The 19129-nt window shown below is 40.7% G+C and overlaps 2 protein-coding genes across 4 annotated transcripts; both read left to right on the top strand.

The window, feature by feature from the left end:
• The first annotated feature begins 856 nt into the window (after positions 1 to 856).
• cfap100 (cilia and flagella associated protein 100) lies at positions 857 to 6559 on the top strand. 2 transcript variants are annotated; one of them, XM_013915062.1, is made up of 17 exons: positions 857 to 921; positions 1029 to 1119; positions 1830 to 1880; positions 1942 to 2019; positions 2225 to 2325; positions 2474 to 2684; positions 2768 to 2832; positions 3400 to 3563; positions 3907 to 3987; positions 4158 to 4327; positions 4445 to 4517; positions 4901 to 4943; positions 5042 to 5196; positions 5346 to 5475; positions 5609 to 5811; positions 6069 to 6162; positions 6264 to 6559. In XM_013915062.1, exons 4-17 carry the CDS (start codon positions 2001 to 2003, stop codon positions 6387 to 6389), a joined length of 1635 nt encoding a protein of 544 aa, XP_013770516.1. In that variant the 5' UTR covers positions 857 to 921; positions 1029 to 1119; positions 1830 to 1880; positions 1942 to 2000; the 3' UTR covers positions 6390 to 6559. The 2 variants fall into 2 exon arrangements, with proteins under 2 accessions (XP_013770516.1, XP_005719509.1); XM_005719452.1 differs by lacking the exon at positions 1830 to 1880.
• Positions 6560 to 7457: 898 nt separating this feature from the next.
• On the top strand, positions 7458 to 18954 carry ap1ar (adaptor related protein complex 1 associated regulatory protein). Of its 2 annotated transcripts, XM_005719450.1 has the most exons (10): positions 7458 to 7673; positions 10000 to 10048; positions 10147 to 10173; positions 10484 to 10509; positions 10605 to 10701; positions 10879 to 10977; positions 13584 to 13645; positions 14091 to 14164; positions 15457 to 15579; positions 15877 to 18954. In XM_005719450.1, exons 1-10 carry the CDS (start codon positions 7603 to 7605, stop codon positions 16140 to 16142), a joined length of 894 nt encoding a protein of 297 aa, XP_005719507.1. In that variant the 5' UTR covers positions 7458 to 7602; the 3' UTR covers positions 16143 to 18954. The 2 variants fall into 2 exon arrangements, with proteins under 2 accessions (XP_005719507.1, XP_005719508.1); XM_005719451.1 differs by lacking the exon at positions 10879 to 10977.
• Positions 18955 to 19129: the final 175 nt, after the last annotated feature.

Genomic DNA, 19129 nt, shown 5'->3' with positions numbered 1-19129 from the left:
ATAAGATACTCTAATGCACTTGTAGCATTATATGGTAGTCGTATGTACAGTACAAATCATGTTTCTGTGCAGCTGTACACTTCAGAAAGTTTTTTCCCCCTCTCTACTGGAGAGTTGAGGAATTCTGGAAGGGAAACATTGGGAATTTGGAGAAAAGCCTTGAGCCTCTGCTTCTTTCTGATTTCCAATCTATCCCTGCTCTTGAAGCCATTCCTTCAAATGTGAATAAGACGCCATTTCTGTTTTCTTACACAACATGCCCCCTTCTGTTGTGTGAGCCAACACTCCCCCATGTGTTTGCATTACTTTAACCTGACAATCTGACACTGGGATTTCCTACAAGCAAGCATAGTGTGTGGGCTGCTTTGTTGAGCGGAGATGTGCAGGGTCATGTGTGGATGCGTGGGAAGAAAATATACAGTATCTGATTCTAAGTATATTCACTGATACACATGATGAAGTGAAAGATAAAGTGGTGGGGAGTTAAATAAGGACGAAACAGGTTCTAGCTACAAACATTTATTTCTTTTCTTTAATCTTGGAACCTGGGTCCCTCATAAGAAGGCAATCCAGTGCAGAGAGGCCTGAGATGGATTTTGTGATATGTTCATGCCATCTAGTGGAGAACAAACATGGTCCACAGAACTGAAGAGCCAGCTTGAAAACCATTTCCTGTAATATGCTTATAGTGTTTCAGAATAACAAGTAACTGTTCTCTTAAATTAGTTTGTTTTTCATCACATTTACTAAACTAGCAATACAAATATAGACATCCTCCCTATTTATTTATACAAAAGACTAAATAATAAGGGAGAAATAACAAGGAGGCCTTGAAGGCAACATTCACCATGACAACGGTATACAGAGCCCTCGGGGCGGCTAGCTGCGATCTATACTGTTTACCTACAGCATTATAAGACGGTGAGTTAGCTTTATTATGAATACCAATAAAAATATGTCCTTAAATCTGTCTTTTGCAGCAGCTTGACCTTTTTTATTTATCACTAACTTCGTTTATTTATCTGTAGTTTGGCAGGGTTTGCTTGCGTTTGCTTGCTGCTGGTGTAATCACAGGAGGACGGTCACATTTCAACAGCAAAGACGAGCCCTTACTTAGGGGTAAGGTTATTTTTTTTAAAAGTGTATTTTTTAAATTAATTTATTAATTATTTACACTGTTTCTGTCGGATTTGACTCACTTACTCACTGTCTTTATGACACATTGAACATACTTTACTTTTGAAAAGCGTCTTTAACACATTACCAGAAACTCCTAAAAAAAAAAAAGGTCAGAAACAGAAATGTTTTATAGCAAAACATTATTAGTGTGCCAAGTACTATAATACTATAATTACTTCTCTAATCTCTGGCGTCAACAAGACACTTTTTTGCCCAGAACCTGCTGTGAGAAGAAAAGCACATCAGCCCATTTGGCACTAACACATACCAACTGACACCTTCAACGTCACTTAAACATATATACAGAATACATGTTTAAGAATACTTATTTAACATATAAAAAATATAGAGAAAACAAGAATAACATCCTTTAAGTAATCATCTAATCATCTAAGCCCCTCACCCACACACAGATGTTTGATTGGGCCTCTTCCCCTGACCTTTATATTTGTATCATTACACAGAGCCTGATGACATTATAGAGATCACGCCACGTTTCCAACCAAAATAGATCCAATTAGTATGAAAACACACACAATGCCTTTAATGATAGTAAATGTATTTTGAAAATAAAACTGTCGGTTATAAGAGGCGTTTTAAGATTTAGGAAAGAATGTAAAACAAATAAATAAGATTAAGGAATCTTGTAGGTGGAAATTGCCAGGACGCCTTCACCAGAGGACATCCGTCTGGCTTTTACGGTGTGAAACGTTCAGAAATGTAACTTCCTGTTCTGCCAAGAATAACTTTTTCTTTTCCCAGCCTGCAGCCACATTAAATGCTAAGCTAGTTCAACCCCTGATGTCAGAAGCACCTCAGATATGTCATCGCCGCAGCTTAGTAAGCTTCTTTTATAAAGTCATGTTTTACACATTACAGTGTGTGTACTGTCAGCGCATCATGATTGGTTTGTGCTGCATTTCAAATATGTTTTCATCAGAGAGAAGAGAGATTTGTAAAATAAAACTGAGTTGTAGAATAAAAAGAAATAACAGAAAGTGTTGCAACTTTTGTTGTTTTTATCTTTTATTCCCAACGTGTGTAGGGACAAGGAGGAAGAGAGGGACTCAGCTGAGCCCGTTCAAAGTGCCAGACGGCAACAGCATTTTTCTGCTGCGTGTAAACGAAAGAGAGGACCGTAAAGAGGTTTGTGAGCGTGCTTTTGCACATTTATGTATGTCCAAATGACAGATTTTCTCTCCACGCATTATACTGGCATGGCAGCATTTTCTAAAAGTGAAAAATGGATCTTTGTTGTGTTAAAGTCATGCTGCTGTTCGCCCTTTGTGCTCAGGAGATGCGTAAATTCCTCGCTCTGCCAATTGATGAGAAGACAACCCACGCTGCAAGAGTGACGGCCAAGCTGAAGAATGAGCTGGTGGGAGAAGTGGAGGACGAGGCGGAGGAGGAGAAGAAGGGGGGAAATGAGAAGATGACGAATCTAAAACCAATCAAGAGTAGGACAGTTCCCCCTAAGCAAACATCTGGTGGACGAATGAAACAAGGTAAGTGGAAGAGGAGTAGAAAATTCAAAATATATGTGAACAAATATGATCAATTTAACATGTCGTTTGTCCTCTGTCCCCAGAAAAAGTAACAAAAGACAACAAGCATGCCTTAATCTCCCTGGAACGACAGAAAGCTGTGTTGGAGGTAAATGATTTCAACAGTTGCTAATATGCTGTCATGTTTTTTGCATCAGCGCTCTGTCTAGTATTAATGGAGGATAACTATCATCCAAACTCAGCTACTGAACTAAAACAGGTTGTTCTAGTTAAATAAAAACTTTTCCTCTGATGTAGCCTTATAGATCCAGCCGAATGAGACAAAGTCAAGTTAATGCAGAAAAGGTTAATAAATCCTCTTTAGGTCTTCATTTTGGGTCAGGCCTACTGTTCTAACCTCACCTGGTGAATGTTCACGTCATTTAAACTCAGCTCCACCAGCTTTTAATGTTTTCAACATGAGTTGTGAAAATTATGACAATAGAATTGAACACACATGTGTATCTTCTTCTGTGTATGTGCTTTTGAATGTTCCCCATGAGTTAGATCAAGCAGATGACTGCTTGAATGAATGATCCACTTCTGTTCTCTTACTAAAGTCATCTCAGATAGACAGACAGATAGGGAAATTATTATTAATTACTATTACAATAATATGCATCATGTAAGATTATAGAAGTCTGGCTTCATCTTCTTCTCGTCCTCCTTTCCTCAGTTATCCGTGATGGCAAAGAGGTCTGAGATTTTGAGGATGGACGAGGCCATAGCAAAGGAAGAGAAGTTGCTGAAACACCTGGAGCGGAGCATTGAGAGAGACAATGTCAGATTTGAAGAGTTTCTCAGGGAGAATGAGAAGAAGTCTGTGGAGGCCAGAACACTGTAAGGATTAAACAGTGGCTATCCTGTTAGCGTCTCTGTTCAATTTAAAATCACATTTTCATAAAATAGTGTTTTAGGGATGCACCACTGTGATGTACATAAATCATGCTGACTGATGTCGATGTTTATACCAGCAGTGCTCATAGATTTTAAAATAAGTATTTTTTTTATAATAAGAATGTTTGGTTGTTGTTTCTCAGCTCATAAAAGGAGAATAAAGAACAATGTGCAAGAGTATGCAAAAAAAATATGCAAAAAATCCTGAACACGCTTATTTCTGCCGTACCTGTACTGATGATTAAAAGGTTCCTTTGCAAATAGTTGTGTTTGTCTCTGCTGCCAGGTATGAACAGGAGGCCAGGTCAACACAGGAGAAGAACAATGAAATCAGGAGGCTAACTGCTGAAATACTCACCATAAAAAGGTAGCATTCAGATCATCTTGAAAAAAATCTAATGTGTGTGGGCATCACCCCTGTCTCAGTCCGTCAGCATGTTTATCCAGAAGGTGAACACAGAGGTGCTAAAGGTGGTTTCCCTCGAAGATACAGTTTTTATGTTGTGTAGATTTTAATGTAGTCTTTCTTCTGCACAGTGAACTTGCCAGCTTTGAAGAAATCCTGGTAGACTACAAGAGTTATAAGGACCTTCTATTCAAGCTGTCTCCTCCAGAGTGGCAGGAGGCCCAGAGGTCAAAGGTTATGTCTTGTAAAGGCACCAAGGAGGACCAGAACAGGGAGCTTAAAGACACTGCTTTTAGGAATGGCAAGTAATGCCCAGTAAATCACCATAAAATAGGCAACAGAGACCAGCATGGCGGTACTCTGCTTAATGTCCTGCAATTGACTTAAATGATTCTTTCATTTATTAACATGCACGCAGGTTTGGAGACTCCAGGCAGACAGCTGACATCCATCCAAGAGACCAGGCTGTCCCCAGCCCACAGTGACAGTCTGTAAGGGAGCACCAGCACTCTCGTTTCACTCATGGCTTTGTTTAATATTTCTGCACATCCACTGTTTGTGTCATAGTTTTGATGTAGTGCTGAATGTGGTAGTTAAGCACTTAGGAGCACCCTCAATTCACCCTCTGTCTGAAACAAGCCACCCTCGTTGTAAGCCTTCACAACCTGTACAGGAAAAACGTGAAAATGAAAGACCAGCAGTGACTGGCAACAATATATGAGCTACATGAGCACAGTCGCAACAATTCTGCCAGAAAGAGGTTTTGTATTTCAAACAACAACCGCAAAATAAAGAAAAACTAGAAGATCACATTTAAAATCCTCTCCAGTGTTGCTGTAACTTCTCTCACAGGTGTAAAACTCTTACATTGCAGAGTCACAGATCCTAAATTGGACAGTGACAGCTCAGATTATGAGGTCAGTTTTTCCCGATCCTATCTTACGTTAACTAAAGGAGCAGCTTGAATATTTCTTCCCAGTACTGACAGTGGTATGTCTTACCCACCTCTCTGTAGGATGAGCCAGAGCTGTATTTCACTGATCCCCAGCAGCTGCTGGATCTGATGACAGAGCTGACGGAGCAGAACCTGTCCCTGATTCAGAACTCTACGAGGGTGGAGGAGACTCTGGAGCAGCTCCAACAGTCCTTGAAAACAACCAAGAAGAATCAGTAAGCATGTCACATGGCTCTGTTACATTACGCAGTGGCTAAATCTCTTTTTGCTTGCAGCTTCAGAGCTCTTATAACACTCAGGGTTTTACTGTTTTCTGGTTATTCCAGCTGCCCTCTTTTCTCATTGCTGCTTTCTTTCTGTCAAGTGAAAAGGATGAAAAACAAATTACAATGCAGATAAATGAAATGAAGGAGAGAATCGAGAAGGAGAAGGCGAGAGGAGCCAGGCTTGAGCGGAAGGTCCTTCTCCACGTGTCCCTGAATACACAGGACCAGGTAACACAGAATACACAGAATACACAGAATACACAGAATACACAGAATACACAGAATACACAGAATACACAGAAGTCACCAAGCTGCACTTGGTGACTTTTACAGGCCTCGTAATCACTTCGCTTACCCACAGGATGTGTTACTGGATGCTCTGAGCGAGAAGGTGGCAGAGGTGCACCGCAGCTGCATGGATGACAGGATGACCAAACTAAACACTTTGGAGAAGCTGACCAACATTGAGAAGCGGCTGTCTTTACTACTGCAGAGCCTTGAGAGCATCCCTGAAGAAAAACTGGAGTTAATGAAGAAGATCAAGGACAGCGAGAGGAGGACCAGGTACTGTGTGCCTCAGTGGCTCAATGTTCCACCCTCAGCCCACTTGGCTATTGAATTTTTCACCTGTAAAAAAAAAACTTGAAATATTTTCAGTAACAGCTGCAGAACTGTGAGGCTTTATGGTAAAAACAGAATTCCTTGATTAGAAACTAGCTTTTGTTTTTTTTTCTTCTTGAATGTATTATTTCCAGTCTTAGCAGAAATTACAGTGCAGTGTTATATAAACACCCTCCCACTCTCTCTACAACATGTTGCAGGGAGCGAGAAGACAAGCTGAGAGAGCAGAGAGAAAAACAGAAAGAAAGGATGAGGAGGTACTCGGAGAGATCGCTGGCTGACTCCAAGAAAATCGTGGGTCTTTTTTCATTAACACTATTCTCCAGTTTAGTTTTTCTGACTTACAACTTTTAAGGAAACTGATTCAGTTGCACACTTTCGGGATTTTCTTTCAGAGTGGGAAAAAGCTCATGCCCAGATATATGCCTGTTACCCAGAGAGTCAAAGTCAGCAACATGGACAGCATCCCAGCTCAAGATGAGATTCACGAACACCTCTTTGGCCCTGAGAACACGGACTGATAAAAAAAAATACAAAGAAAATAACTGAAAGTGCTATCATGCCTCAGACGCACAGGCTGATGAGTGATCATGTATTATCACACAGATGCCACAATCATGACATGTCAGTAAGTCAATATGAGCTGAGATACTACAAATTTAGCGTTGGAGTGCAGAATAAAGCCATCTAACTGTGGTAAACGTTTTGGTTTTGTTGCCTTTTATTCTTAAACTGGCTGATATTTTGCTAATCTTATGCAATTAAGATCATTTAGAAAGCTGAGCTTTGAATATTTCAAACATGTTTAAGCATTTTTTAAGCTTTTTCTAGTTTCTTTATACAATTGTTTAAAGGTGCTTTATGTGAAGACCATGTGATATTAGAGTTTGAAGCTAATGTCACATGGACAATCCCATATGAGCAGCACTTCAGTGGTGGGAAGGAAGAGCTCCCTTTTAACAGGATGAGACCTCCAGCAAGGGCCTCCCATATTGCTGGAAGGGGGAAAAAGCAGAACTGCATACAGTAAATGCTATTAAAAATATGGGAGAAAATAGTAGTTATTCACTCTAGCCAATAAACACAAAGTTAACCTTCAAAAAAAAACAATTTGTCAAGTGAATACCCCTACCACACTGGTAGGTTTTCTCAGGTGTGTGACATTTAATTGCTTCGCTCATGTATGAAAACACATGTGTAAATTTCTCATGTTATTTTTCATCTCCATTACACCACTGTATATTTTCAGATGAAAAAAAATGTCTGTTCACGCATAGCAAACAAATTAATGAATCATGAATGAATCAAAAATATTCCCAAAAGCTATATTTATGTTGATGATACTGGTACCCTCAGCAGTCTATATAAAGTAGGTTTGATTCAGACTGATTGATGCATCTTGGAGGAGTGGGAGAACATAAAATACATACCCTATGATCATTATAGTAAGATATTATTTGCATTATTTTCTAGCACATTTATTTTCTCACTGAGTCATTTCTTTATTTTTTTATTTGGATTTTATTTTGGCCCTTCACAAAACTTCACGTAGAGGACAGCAGGTGGTGATGTTTCACTTTCATCTGAGCTCTGTCACCAGCCGGAGAGGAAGAAAGGAGGATGAGGAAGTGGCTGGAGCGAGAGGAGTACGTTTGGAGATGTAGCTGCCAACGCTAATGCTCCAGCAGCTGTCAGGCGATAGGCAGCCGGATCATAGGAACATTTGACAATGCGATGGGTAACTGCTGGGCATACTGTGTGGGGCTCTTCAGGAGAGAAACCAACAGGATCCAGCGAGGAGGGGGGTGAGTCAACTGTGAGCTTTAGCTGCCTGAGCTAGCTAGCATGCAAGCATCACCCGAAGTGGCGTTATCTGCTTGCTGATAAGGTTGGCCGGTAGTTTGACACGGCAGTCTGCCTGTGAGCACTTGGGCAGCTGTGTAGGGATGCTGTTATTACAGACGGTGATGTTGTAAATCAGAGATACGGGCCAGCTAGTTTAGCCTCTAGCTGTACGGTACCTGCAGTCAGCCAGTGCCAGTGGGAATCCAGACCCCACCCCTAGTGTCAGGAGCCTGTAGTTTAGCTGTAGACTTGTAGTTTAGCTAAGGTCTGATAATGACAGCACAGCTGACAGAGCTTCTGGAGAGCTCACACACAATCATGTAAACTAATATATGGACAGTTTGGCTGCTTGGCTAGCTGCTGGGATTAATTGCCTGTTTTTTGCCTTAGCTTCAGGCTGTTGTGTCACCCAGTTGAATGTAAATAATTGATGCTTTTTAGTCTGACTTTACCTTGTGCTTTGTTAAGGTGAGAGAAGGCTTTCACTCTACCAGCAACAAGCCTTTTCACACTTTCATCCATAGATTTATATAATGGAGCTGACAGTAGCTAACACTTCGTACCACAGTAGTAGTTGTAACTTAGCCCAAAGTGGCATTACAACAAAGGTGTCCTCTTCAGTGAGGTATCTGAAAATCCCCCAATATGTAAATGCAGTCAACAAAATATTTATTGTATCATTATCTGTTCTAAGATAATTTTTAGGTATAAACTAAAATGGTTGAGCGTGGTGATTTTTGAAGTAGAAAAACTTTGCTCACACTCTGCAGTGCTCACTGGACAAACGATAGCAATCCTGCAAAGGCGAAAAATATTTTAGGAAGTTGGGGCGAGGCTCTACAGCAGGGGGGCAGTTGCCCCCCTTCCGCTTGCCCCCCTGTAGATCTGCCCCTGGTTTTAAGTTTTTAGTCACACTCTCACTGACAGTCATTAAAATGAAGGGAAAAAAACAGCTTTTTCTCTCTCTTAGGTTTGACTGTTGTAGATCCTAAAGGTCACAGCTCAAATCAATAATGTTAATTGGCAGTATTTGATGCAGGGCAGGTGAGGCTGTCAGGGCTCCTGGTACAGATGTCATTTAGCACGCTGCTTTAGTGGAAGTTACATCTGTGTAATATAGCTTTCTCATGTACAGTTTGTTCCACATAAAGCATTCAACTAGCCTCAAGTCCTTATGTGGGTTGGGTCAGGAAGGCCATCCAGCTCTGCCAAATCAAACACGTGGAGCTGCTTGCTGTGGTGACTCAGCAGCACCCAAAAGTCACACAAAATAATGGATTCAGACTACATTTGAACACAAACTGTACAGCCAACACTCAACAACCTGTTTCCTATTTCACAGGCCTGACAGTGACGCATCAATAATTATGTGGGAAATTTCACAATACAAAGTTCATAGAGTTTGCTTATGCTAATATCTGTTTACCTACATACAGCTGAGACTTCTTTCATGAAACTGGTGGAACAGCCTGTAGAGCTTTGAGATTTGGCTATAGGTTCATGCTTCTTTCTTTTTTTTAGTTCATTTCCTTTATGAAGCCACTGCTCCTGGTTTATGATGCAATAACTCTGGCATTGTGAATTCAAACATCAAATTAATACCACACAAATGAGTCCCTAGCATTATTTTAAGACCTTCACAAGGCTTTGTGTCAGACTAAGGAGGTTTCAAGAAATGAGTATTTAGTTTACACTGGGCCTTTTATTTTGAAGATTTTAATTGTATTTTGAAAATTAAGCATCAGGAATAGACCTGGTGTATATTTTTAACAATATGAAGAAGAGACAGGAAAGTGAAAAGTGCTGATGCTAATTTATATTTGTCTCATTCATTATACTCTAGATCAGGGATGTCAAAGTAATTTTACATCGTGGGCCAAACCAGTGAAACAGCCCTTCTGTCAGTGTAAAGGTGTTTAACTACTAAATTAATCCCATTTAATATAAGAAGAAAGTTGCAGTTTTAGTAGTACGTCTAGCATGTCTCTGTTTTTCTACATGATAACGAAATGCTGCTGTAGTAAATGACAGAAATGATTAATTTTGATTAAATCTATAAAATTAAAGAAAATAAAGTTATTGTAGTAATTGCAACTAAAACAGAACAATTCACAGTAATTCACAAAATTTTTTTTTTTTTTTTTGAGTTTGTCAGAAATAAAAATTTTAAGTACATAGTGGGGAAAAAACTGGAACTTGGAAGTGGGCCGATTCTGGTCCGCAGGCCTTATGTTTGGTACCCCTGCTGTTTGAAATTAATTTTTTTTCTCTTCATTTTTCCTGCAGGTCAAAATACTTCCGCAGCAGCACCACAGGGGAGCACTACACAATCGAGGTGTGTACATTATTTATTTATTTGAACCTTTCTTAAGAATGACTATTTAAGCTAATGCAATGAGTCTAACTGTGCTTTTTATTTATTTATTTTTTCAGTTTGAGAATCTGGTAGAAAGTGATGAGGTAAGTTTAGATTTTACGAGCTAAATAAGTCTGTGAAAAAAATGCTGTTTTCTGATTAAAAGCTGGATTATGCTCCTTGGATCAGACCGTCCATTATTGCCGTGCTCGGCTCATGATGGATAGAAAACGATGTGATGTGGCCATCCCTGCGATATGGGAGTCATCCATTTTTCCTCCCAGAGAGTAACTCGATTACTCTCCGCTCAGTCCCAGAGTAGCACTTCTTGAGTCAGTGCAGCAGGGTAGATGCATTTCTTAGTGGATTTCAGAGCTATTTGCTAAAAAGTATGTTGTGTATGTTGCATTGCAGGCTGAGAGCCCCCAGCCCTGCCCGAGGTGAGAGATCCTGCTCAGATGTAAAGAAAAAGCTAATAATCTCTGGCATGAAAAAAGAAAACAAAGAGTAATATGTGTTCTTGTTTTTCCACCAGGCCCATCAGTGATGATGAGATCAAGAACCTCAAAGAGCACCGCTACGCTGCCATCTCAGACAAACAGATCGTCATAGACCAAAAGCTGCGAGCCGAGGTGAGGCCACCTGTCCACGTCAAGATTAAACAGCCCTCATTGTTTCATTTTGTGTTTAACTTATGTTGGCTTACCTTTAATTTGCTGCATTGTTTTTTCTGTTTTTGTAATTTTCTGTTCTGTTTTTTTATTTATTTATTTTTTCCTTGTTTGTTTCATTTCATTATTTCTGCTCAGTTAGAGGCACAAGAGGAGAAGTTGAGGCTAGAAGAGGAGGCTAGAAATGCCGCCCAGCGTGAGGCCGCCAGGCTGGCACGTGAACGAAAATTGAAGGAGGTGAGGCGGTACTGAGCGCTGCCTTCTTTACCTTACTGCTCGGCTAAAGCTCCTCCTCCTCCTCTAAGCTGCTGGCCCCTCTGTGCAGAGACCTCCCAGGATTTCAATTTTCTGTTTTGTTTTTTTAATGTATTTTTAAAGGGGACTGTGATAATCATTTCCAGCTCCATTTTTCTTCTTGACCAGAAATACAATAAGTTTATATAAGTCACAATATTTGTCTTTCACTGGGCCTTAGTGAAATAAGCCCTTCTGGCTCTCTTTCCCCTAAATTCAATACTTCTTATTGTGGACTGGTGGGTGGGGTTTGTGTCCTTGATATAACCACAGTAGGAATGCAGATGGCATCGTAATCTATGAAGAGAGTCTGGAGAGGTGGAGGTATGAAGCGAGACAGAATACATGTTTATGAATGAGAGGGAGGCAGATACAAAGCTGAAGATGCAAGAAGCAGAGGAAGTGAAGGTGGATGAGTTCTAATACCTGGGGTCAACCATTCAAAGCACACGAGAGGTGAAGAAGGGTGGAGCAGGTAGAGACAAGTGTCAGAGGTGATTTGTGACAGACGTATAGCAGCAAGAGTGAAAGGGAATCTTTACAAGGTGGTGAGACCTGCTGTGATGTACGGTTTGGAAATGTGGCGCTGACAAAGTGACAAGAGGCCGAGCTGGAGGTGTTGAGGTTTCTGCCAGGATCAGGATGGACAAAATTAGAAATGAGTACATCAGAGGGACAGCTCAGGTGCAGGTGCAAGGCTGAGATGGTTTGGAAATGTGCAGAGGAGGGACATTGGATGTTTTGGACAAAAGATGTTGAAGATGGAGCAGCCAGGCAGGAGGAAAAGAAGAAGTAGCCAATCTTAATTTCAGCTCACAGTGATTATTTTTGCACAAGTCCACCTTTCTCTGTTCAGCCTTCATCACTGTTGTCTGCTCATGGAAGTATACTGTTTGTCTTTGCTTGAGATTGTTGATTTCCCGTGGATCAATGAAGTCCTTGAAGAATCTGACATTAAAACCAAGGAAACCTAGGTCTTATGTTTCCCTAACTTTGCTGCAGGTCGGCTGTTAAATTTGGAGAAGGCTTGTTCAAGACTCGTACGAAAAAAAGAAAAGCCTGTAAGTTTAGTTGCCACTTGTTGTTATCCTTTTGCTTTTGCGTGGATTTACAGGGCGTGAAACACTAGGGGGCACTAAGGTCACAGCATAATGTGGCCATTTCTCCGTGTCAAGTCAAGTGGCTTTATAGTCATGTCAACTAAGTGCAGTGGTACAGTGAAGTGAGACAACGTTACTCCAAGACCGTGGGGCTACATATGACATATAACAGACAATCAACACAGGACTACATAAAGAGGCATAGTAGATCTCAACTACATATAATGTAGCAGCAAGAAGACTAAACCTAAAATTACTAACTGCAGTAAATAAATGAGCTTGCTTTGGTTGCTGGGTGGGTGGGGGTCATTTAATAATGGTGGGACCGTGGGGGCTTGCTGTCAGCTGTTGTCAGGCAGAAACCCTGTACAGGAAATGTACATGTGTGAATCAGGTTGTTTTCTCTGACACACTTCAGGCTGCTGGAAGCAGATGTACTTCTGTACTTTTACTTCAGTGTTTTGTACCTGTAAATAAAGGTTCATTTTATTTTCATGTGCAGCAATGAAAAGCTTTTAATTCTTGAGGTAGTGACGTGCTGAATAGTATGGCAACTAGTAGTTATTGCATGTATAACAAAGTCAAAGCGTATCTTTTCAGCATTGTTTGCTCTTATTTGTCATTAGTTGAGGCTGGGTTTTGAAATGGTGCAGGAACCTTGTTGGCAAAGCAAGCAAAACAAACTAGGAGGAGTTTATTTGCATTACAGTAGAAAGGCAAAGGTGCCAGTGGATATAAATCTGGATATGGGCTTTATTTCTAAGGTCAAGCAGGGAAATAAGAAAAAAGGTCCATAAAAGGGCTGATATTTACAGTCCCTGCATGCACGTTTTTACAAAGACAAACTAGACTGTTGGCATGTAGCAATAATCAAGCAGGAATTTTCATCACTATGGTGGTTTCATATGTACTCTTCTGCTCATGTGATCTAAAGCAGCGGTCCCCAACCCCCGGGCCACGGACCAGTACCGGTCCGTGACTTGTTTGGTACCGGGCCTTAAGAGGCTCGGGTGGGAAATTTATGGTTTTTATCGCTAACTCGGTTTCCCGGGGTCTTTTCCCGTGTGGTATGAATAAATCTTCTTTTTTTTGGTACCATTACTGGTTTTATTTTGTTGTATTTATCTGCGACACCTTAAAGGCCGGTCCATAAAAATATTGCCGGACATAAACCGGTCCGTGGTGCAAAAAAGGCTGGGAACCAATGATCTAAAGAAAAAAAGGACAACTAGCAGGACTGCCATTTGTCTGTGGTCACATTCCACTGCTCCTTTGGTGTTGCTTATTTTTCTTTTTCTTCTTCATCTGTTCAAAAATGTCTGATCACATTTTTCCTTGATAATGCCAAAATTGTTAAAGGCTTTCAAATGAATCCAGTGTGTATTTCAATCCTGTGAAATTTCTAATGAGATTATCTTTTTACTTGATCTGTGGTGTTTTTCTCAGCAGCTGTCTGCCCAGAGGACACGGGGGAAAGCAGATGGCTCCGGCGGTGAAACCCAGCAAAGAAAGTGAGTCAGTTAAGTTCATTAGACAACGGCGTAGTTGTTGAGCTGAGGACAAACTCGGGTCATGGGACTCTGCAGGAGGATTTAAGTAACGATGTGTTTGTTGAAGAAAGACTGGAAAACCGGAACTTGCAGCCTCTAGCTAATCGACTGTTTAGTCATTAACATTTATGGCTGAATTTGCCTGGAAAAGTCTTATACCATGTCTGTTTAGTTTTTTTGTGTAGGTTCAAAACACACATCTGTGTGATGAAGTGCACATTATATTTGCGGCTGCAGCCAGGCAGTGTGTAGACTGCAGAGCAGATTTTAGTGCTCCAAGCTGTCCAGTCCGTCTTCATTTGTTTTCACTGCACATGAAAGCAGCAGAAATAATGAAAGTACGCTGGACTGGAGGGATTCCTGTGCTTTACTGCTGCTAAACACGTCTTATTCTCTTTGGTTTCAGACAAACCTCTGGGGAAGATTTTGATGCCTACCTCCAAAATGTTAAAGCCCAGTCTGAAGCTTTCAGGAGCAACAGTGAGTGAACCATCTATATGAAATTTAAGGCTTTTGTCAACCTCTTCCCAGGTGCTTTTTTTTTTTTTTAAACAGAGCAGAGAAACATAGCGTATCTAAACAAAGCATTAGTTATTTCTGTTTGCACACAATGTACGAAATATTTCAGAGAAACAAAAGTGACCGGGGTTGTGACCTTGTTATTCTGCCTTAATTGTGACTTTAATGCTCAAAGCTTGTAAAATTAAGTTAAAACTGAGCGCTAGCTTCGATTTATACACAGTATGAAAACCTGATGGAGGGTTCAAGCTGTTACTTGAGAAAGCATCATACAAAAAAAAGCCTACAAAACAAATCAGCTTAGAGAGAATTGGCAGAAGAAGAAAGAAAGAAAACAGAAGAACGATATACAAAGTTATCACAGTGTTTCCAAGTGTCAAGAACTGGAGTAGGGAGTATCATCAAGAAATGTAAAGACAGACACACAACACAGAACACGCCTGGCAGCAGTGGGAAGCAAAAGACTCTAGAAAGAAAAATGGTGAGAGAACAACTGCCAAGACACCCGTGAATGACTTAGTCAAGTTTGAAATTGTAGTCTGAAGGAGACAATCACTATAGACCTGCACAGGAATGAGCTGCGAGGTTAGAGACCAGGAAAAACTTCTGCAGAAGAAACGCCTTCAAGCCAGACTGAGGTGTGCTAAGAACGACCTGGAGACAAATAATCCAGACTAGAAGAGCGTCCTTCGGTCAGAGGAGATGAAACTACAGCTCTTTAGCTGCAGACACTTTGCTGATGTTTAGAGAAAAAAGTGAGAGTTCTACAACTCAGAGGACACCGTCCCCACAGGGGAACACAGTGGTGGGAGGATTATGAAGAAAGGAGGATACGTGAAGATTTTAAAAGAAAACCTCGAGCAGTCAGAAACAAATCTGGGTCTGGGTCGTCTCTTTATCTTCAAACACAACAACGACCCAAAACGTGTGTCGCTCCTGGTGAAGAACTACCTCCAGTGAGCCAGTCAGTAAGTGAACGTTACTGACTGGGCTGCACAAAAGCATTGCCTTAAAAATCTGTCAGGTGAACTGAACACCAGGGTCCACGCTAGAAGACCATCAAATCTGGAGGATCTTGAGAGATTTGCCAAAGAAGAATGGGCTGCGGTTGCTCTGAGGACCTCTGCAACTTGTTGAAAACTGCAAAAACCGACTGCCGGCTGTATCGGCATCGAGAAGATAATCGTTTTGTTGTACATTGCGAGTATATATTCATGAGAGGTCAGGTTTACATGCTTTCTGTTTGTTCCCAGGACTCCCGTCTGACACAAATGTGGTGACTCCAAACACAGAGTGCAGCTGGGATTTCACCACCAAGACCCGCTCCACCAACGATGACGGTACCTCACTAGATCTGGAGTGGGAGGATGAGGAAGGTAAGAACATTCTGACTGAAGTTGAAAAGTTTGATTAGGATAGTGATGATGTGATGAGCCCTCTTTTTCATAGAATTCCAAGAGTATTTTAATTTATTCGAAAACATATTTTGCTCTTTTGTTTTCATTTTTCTGCTGCTACATCTGTCATTTATTTTCAGTCTTTTCCTGTGTACGTTTCAAGGCAGCACACTTATGTAATACATGCGGTTTGTGACTTCCACCGTGGACCTTCTGCTGTTTGACATCAGTTACTGCTCTTCTGTCAGAATCAAAGCTCATGTCTCTGCATTGTAGGAATCAATCGCGCGCTTCCAGTGTGGGAGAGGTCTCGAACAGAGGAGGACATCTTGCGCGCAGCCCTGAGGCCAGGCGGCAAGCAAATGAACAGCGGGCCGACCTCAGCCTCCGAGGACTCCACCGCACTGGAGTGGGAGAATGATTTTGTGAGCACCCACCCAGAGGACACTGCAGAATTCGAAGGGTTTGTCAATCCTGTCCTAGACACTCCCTCTGAGGACTCCTCGGACTGCGGCCTCAGGTCAGACAACCAAGACAGATAGTGTCCAGCACCAAAGGAGACATTGGCGGCCCGCCTCCTCACGTCAAGGCTCACCAGCTTTTTTGCCTCATGAAGTGGAAATGTCGTTCCTTACATGCTCTTCATACTGTCATGAAACTGTGATGCTGCAGGAACATGTATGTACCTCTGCACTACAGAACAGTGTGGTGACGTTTATCAGACTCATTTTTTCAGTGCCTTCATTTGCTAAACGACCATTTAATGAATTGTAACTGATCAGTTGTATCCACGACCGTCTTACACATTACACAACAAGTGCTTTTTATCTAACGCACCCAGGTGATCGTATACAAACCAATTTATCACCAACCAACTGGGTGTGAAATGTTATTATATTAGCAGATTGACCCTCCAGTATACTGACTGGTGTAACTGGACACATTTCAGTGCTTGTGAGTGAAGTAATTGTGCAGGAAAATCTACACATTGGATTGAAAAATTACCAATGTGTAGATTTTTCACAGTTTGTGGGTAAAGTAGTCATTCTGGATCATTTAGGTACTTTTAAAATCCCAGCGGGCTAATTTGTTCTTTGCATTTGACCTATGCTAACTATTTAGCATCAGCGAACAGTCAAACAGTACCTGGGGACCAAGTGCAGTGCTGAGGCCAACACCTCACTCAGCACCTCTGTGGGGAAAAGGCTGGTTTATTCTTGGATCTCTTTACATGTAGAGAGAAAAAATCCACAGAAGCACAAAAGCAGTTTAAATTAGGGAAAAAAGAAAATCCGTCTGTTCTTTACTTTGATGCGTGATCGGGAGGTGAATTCCACTGGAAGGTTGCTGAAGGAAAAATGAAACCATCTCTCAGTGAATCAGTGGGGCAAGCTATATGAGACAGCACAGGTGAACACTGCATGTCAGCCATGAGCGCTCACAAAAAAAAGGCACGCACAAATATGAAGTCAGTGCATGCACTCTGACAAAAAGCTGAGCTCATGGCGGTGACCCTCAGCTGAAGTCATAAGCCTCCTTTCTTGTAATTGAGAGTCCTCATATGAAACTGTGTCATGATGCTGATCAAATACAGAAAAAAACTTCTCAAACTGTAACTTTGTAACAACATTCAGGCTTTTTCAAGTATCGTGTGAATATTTGCTCAGAAGCACAGTGAAATCATTACAGAGTATAACAGGAGGCATCCTTCACCTAAACCTACTGGAGGAGACAAATCAGTTCCGAGTGTTTAACTAACTTTTTAGTGATATCTTGAGAAGAAATCATTGAAAGCAATATTTTGAAATTGAACTAAAAAGATCAAACCTGTGGTGTTAGCGTCGGTGATCCAGTGCTGCTTTGATTAAGGAAGGGGCTTTTAATTCTTCTTCGTTACTTTTTCTTCTTATCTTAACCTGTCACATGTTGTTGAACTGGAGTCGGGACAATAGCTTTTCACATTAATCAATTTTAATTAGTTTAAATCTGCCTACTACGTGCACCTGCAATGTGTTGATTTTTGTCGATTCAGATCTTAGAAGATTTTACCAAAATGAACCCGATCCACTGACTTGCACTGCTGTCAAAGTGTGTACACGAGACACTGGTAATTTTCCTTCCTAATATTTGAGTGTGGTATAATATATTGTTTCCTTTTGTTTCCCCAGTGTTATGTTTTGTTGTGAGTATAGCATATTTGACTCATCACTGTAATTTTCTGTTTAAAAAGAACAAAACTTCATTCTTTGTCACTCTGAGTATAAAGGGACAAAATAAAATCATGGAGGGGGAAGAAAGTCCCGAGCTTCAGGTACATTACACACTCAGTTGGTCTGTAGTTAATCTGTAATTTTTAAAGTAATCTTGACACTTGACTCTGGCAGAATGTTTAAATGTTTCTGGCAAAAAAAAAATCAAAAGTACAAACCAAAGTAGTAAGTGAGAGGCTACACAGAAGTAGTTTGCAAAATTTAAAGGGGACCTTTTATGCTCTAAATTTTTACTTTTGCCTCTCCCTTTAAGGCCGCTGTCTTTAAGCACACTATCTTCTGATTGGCTGACTCTCATAAATGGAAGATTTGAACAGTGTGTCGGCCAGACCTGTTTAAATGACCTAACCATATTAGGGCGATCCACTTCTGACATTATACATAATTAAGAGAACAGGGTGTATCAAAAGAGTCATCTGATTTCCAAAAGCTATATTTTTAAAAGTAAAGGACATGAAGAAAATTAAATCTTTAAAGTGCATGGCTGAATGTAAAATTGATCACACAATGCTGACAACTGCTCAATGCATCCCTACACCTGACACACACTTTATATCCATAAGAAAGTCAAACTTGAGCCCTACTTTTGTGGGTATGTCTGCAGTCTCTGCAGCCACTGTTGTTGTTATGCTACCAACCAGGAACCAAGTGAAACTCACGAGTGCCCACTTTTTAAATGGTACATGTTTAGATTGTTTCCTGTGAACATTGAATGAAAGCACTTTAAAATGGGATTATTCTTTTTGATACATCCTGTACAATAGCATTGTGCATTTGTAACATTTAGAGCACTGACGTTTTTGGCTCATAGTGATTACCTGCACAGATGGCCTCGTTATTTGCAACACACACATATAAAAGCATAAAAGATCCCCTTTAACATAGACCGTACGTGGAGGCTGAATGGATGTACCATAAGACCTGGATTGGGGCTTTGTCTCTCTTTAATGCTGCACTGTTTAGCCACCACTGTCAGTGGCTTGATTGATACCTAAACTCACCCACAAAACAGCAAATCATTTTTATAAAAGTTGGTATCCATTTAAGGACGAACAACGAATAAACCTACTCATTTTATGGTGAATGTATTTGTATCTCTTTATTGCACAACTGAGTTTTAATTTCTTCAAAAAAATAAATAAAGTAGATTTAAAAAGAGCAATTTGAAGTAGCTGGCTGAAACATAACCTAGCATTTTTACTATGTGCATGGAGAAATTGATGATAGTGATGGCTTCACAGTATTTTTATTTATTTTTT

The sequence above is a fragment of the Pundamilia nyererei genome, unplaced genomic scaffold, assembly GCF_000239375.1.
Source record: "Pundamilia nyererei isolate P.nyererei 1_Seehausen unplaced genomic scaffold, PunNye1.0 scaffold00001, whole genome shotgun sequence".
NCBI lineage: Eukaryota > Metazoa > Chordata > Actinopteri > Cichliformes > Cichlidae > Pundamilia > Pundamilia nyererei.
The sequence above is the reverse complement of the archived record's forward strand: the minus strand, read 5'-3'. Positions and strand labels throughout refer to the sequence as shown.

What these genes read in the sequence shown, in the direction of transcription:
- cfap100 (XM_005719452.1), top strand. An exon ending in AAAGAGAGGACCGTAAAGAG is followed by an intron (nt 2,326 to 2,473) that starts GTTTGTGAGCGT and finishes CTTTGTGCTCAG; the next exon opens with GAGATGCGTAAATTCCTCGC. An exon ending in CCAGCCCACAGTGACAGTCT is followed by an intron (nt 4,518 to 4,900) that starts GTAAGGGAGCAC and finishes CTTACATTGCAG; the next exon opens with AGTCACAGATCCTAAATTGG.
- ap1ar (XM_005719450.1), top strand. Translation starts at nt 7,603, where the DNA reads ATGGGTAACTGCTGGGCATACTGTGTGGGGCTCTTCAGGAGAGAAACC. An exon ending in ATCTGGTAGAAAGTGATGAG is followed by an intron (nt 10,174 to 10,483) that starts GTAAGTTTAGAT and finishes GTTGCATTGCAG; the next exon opens with GCTGAGAGCCCCCAGCCCTG. An exon ending in TGAAGCTTTCAGGAGCAACA is followed by an intron (nt 14,165 to 15,456) that starts GTGAGTGAACCA and finishes GTTTGTTCCCAG; the next exon opens with GACTCCCGTCTGACACAAAT.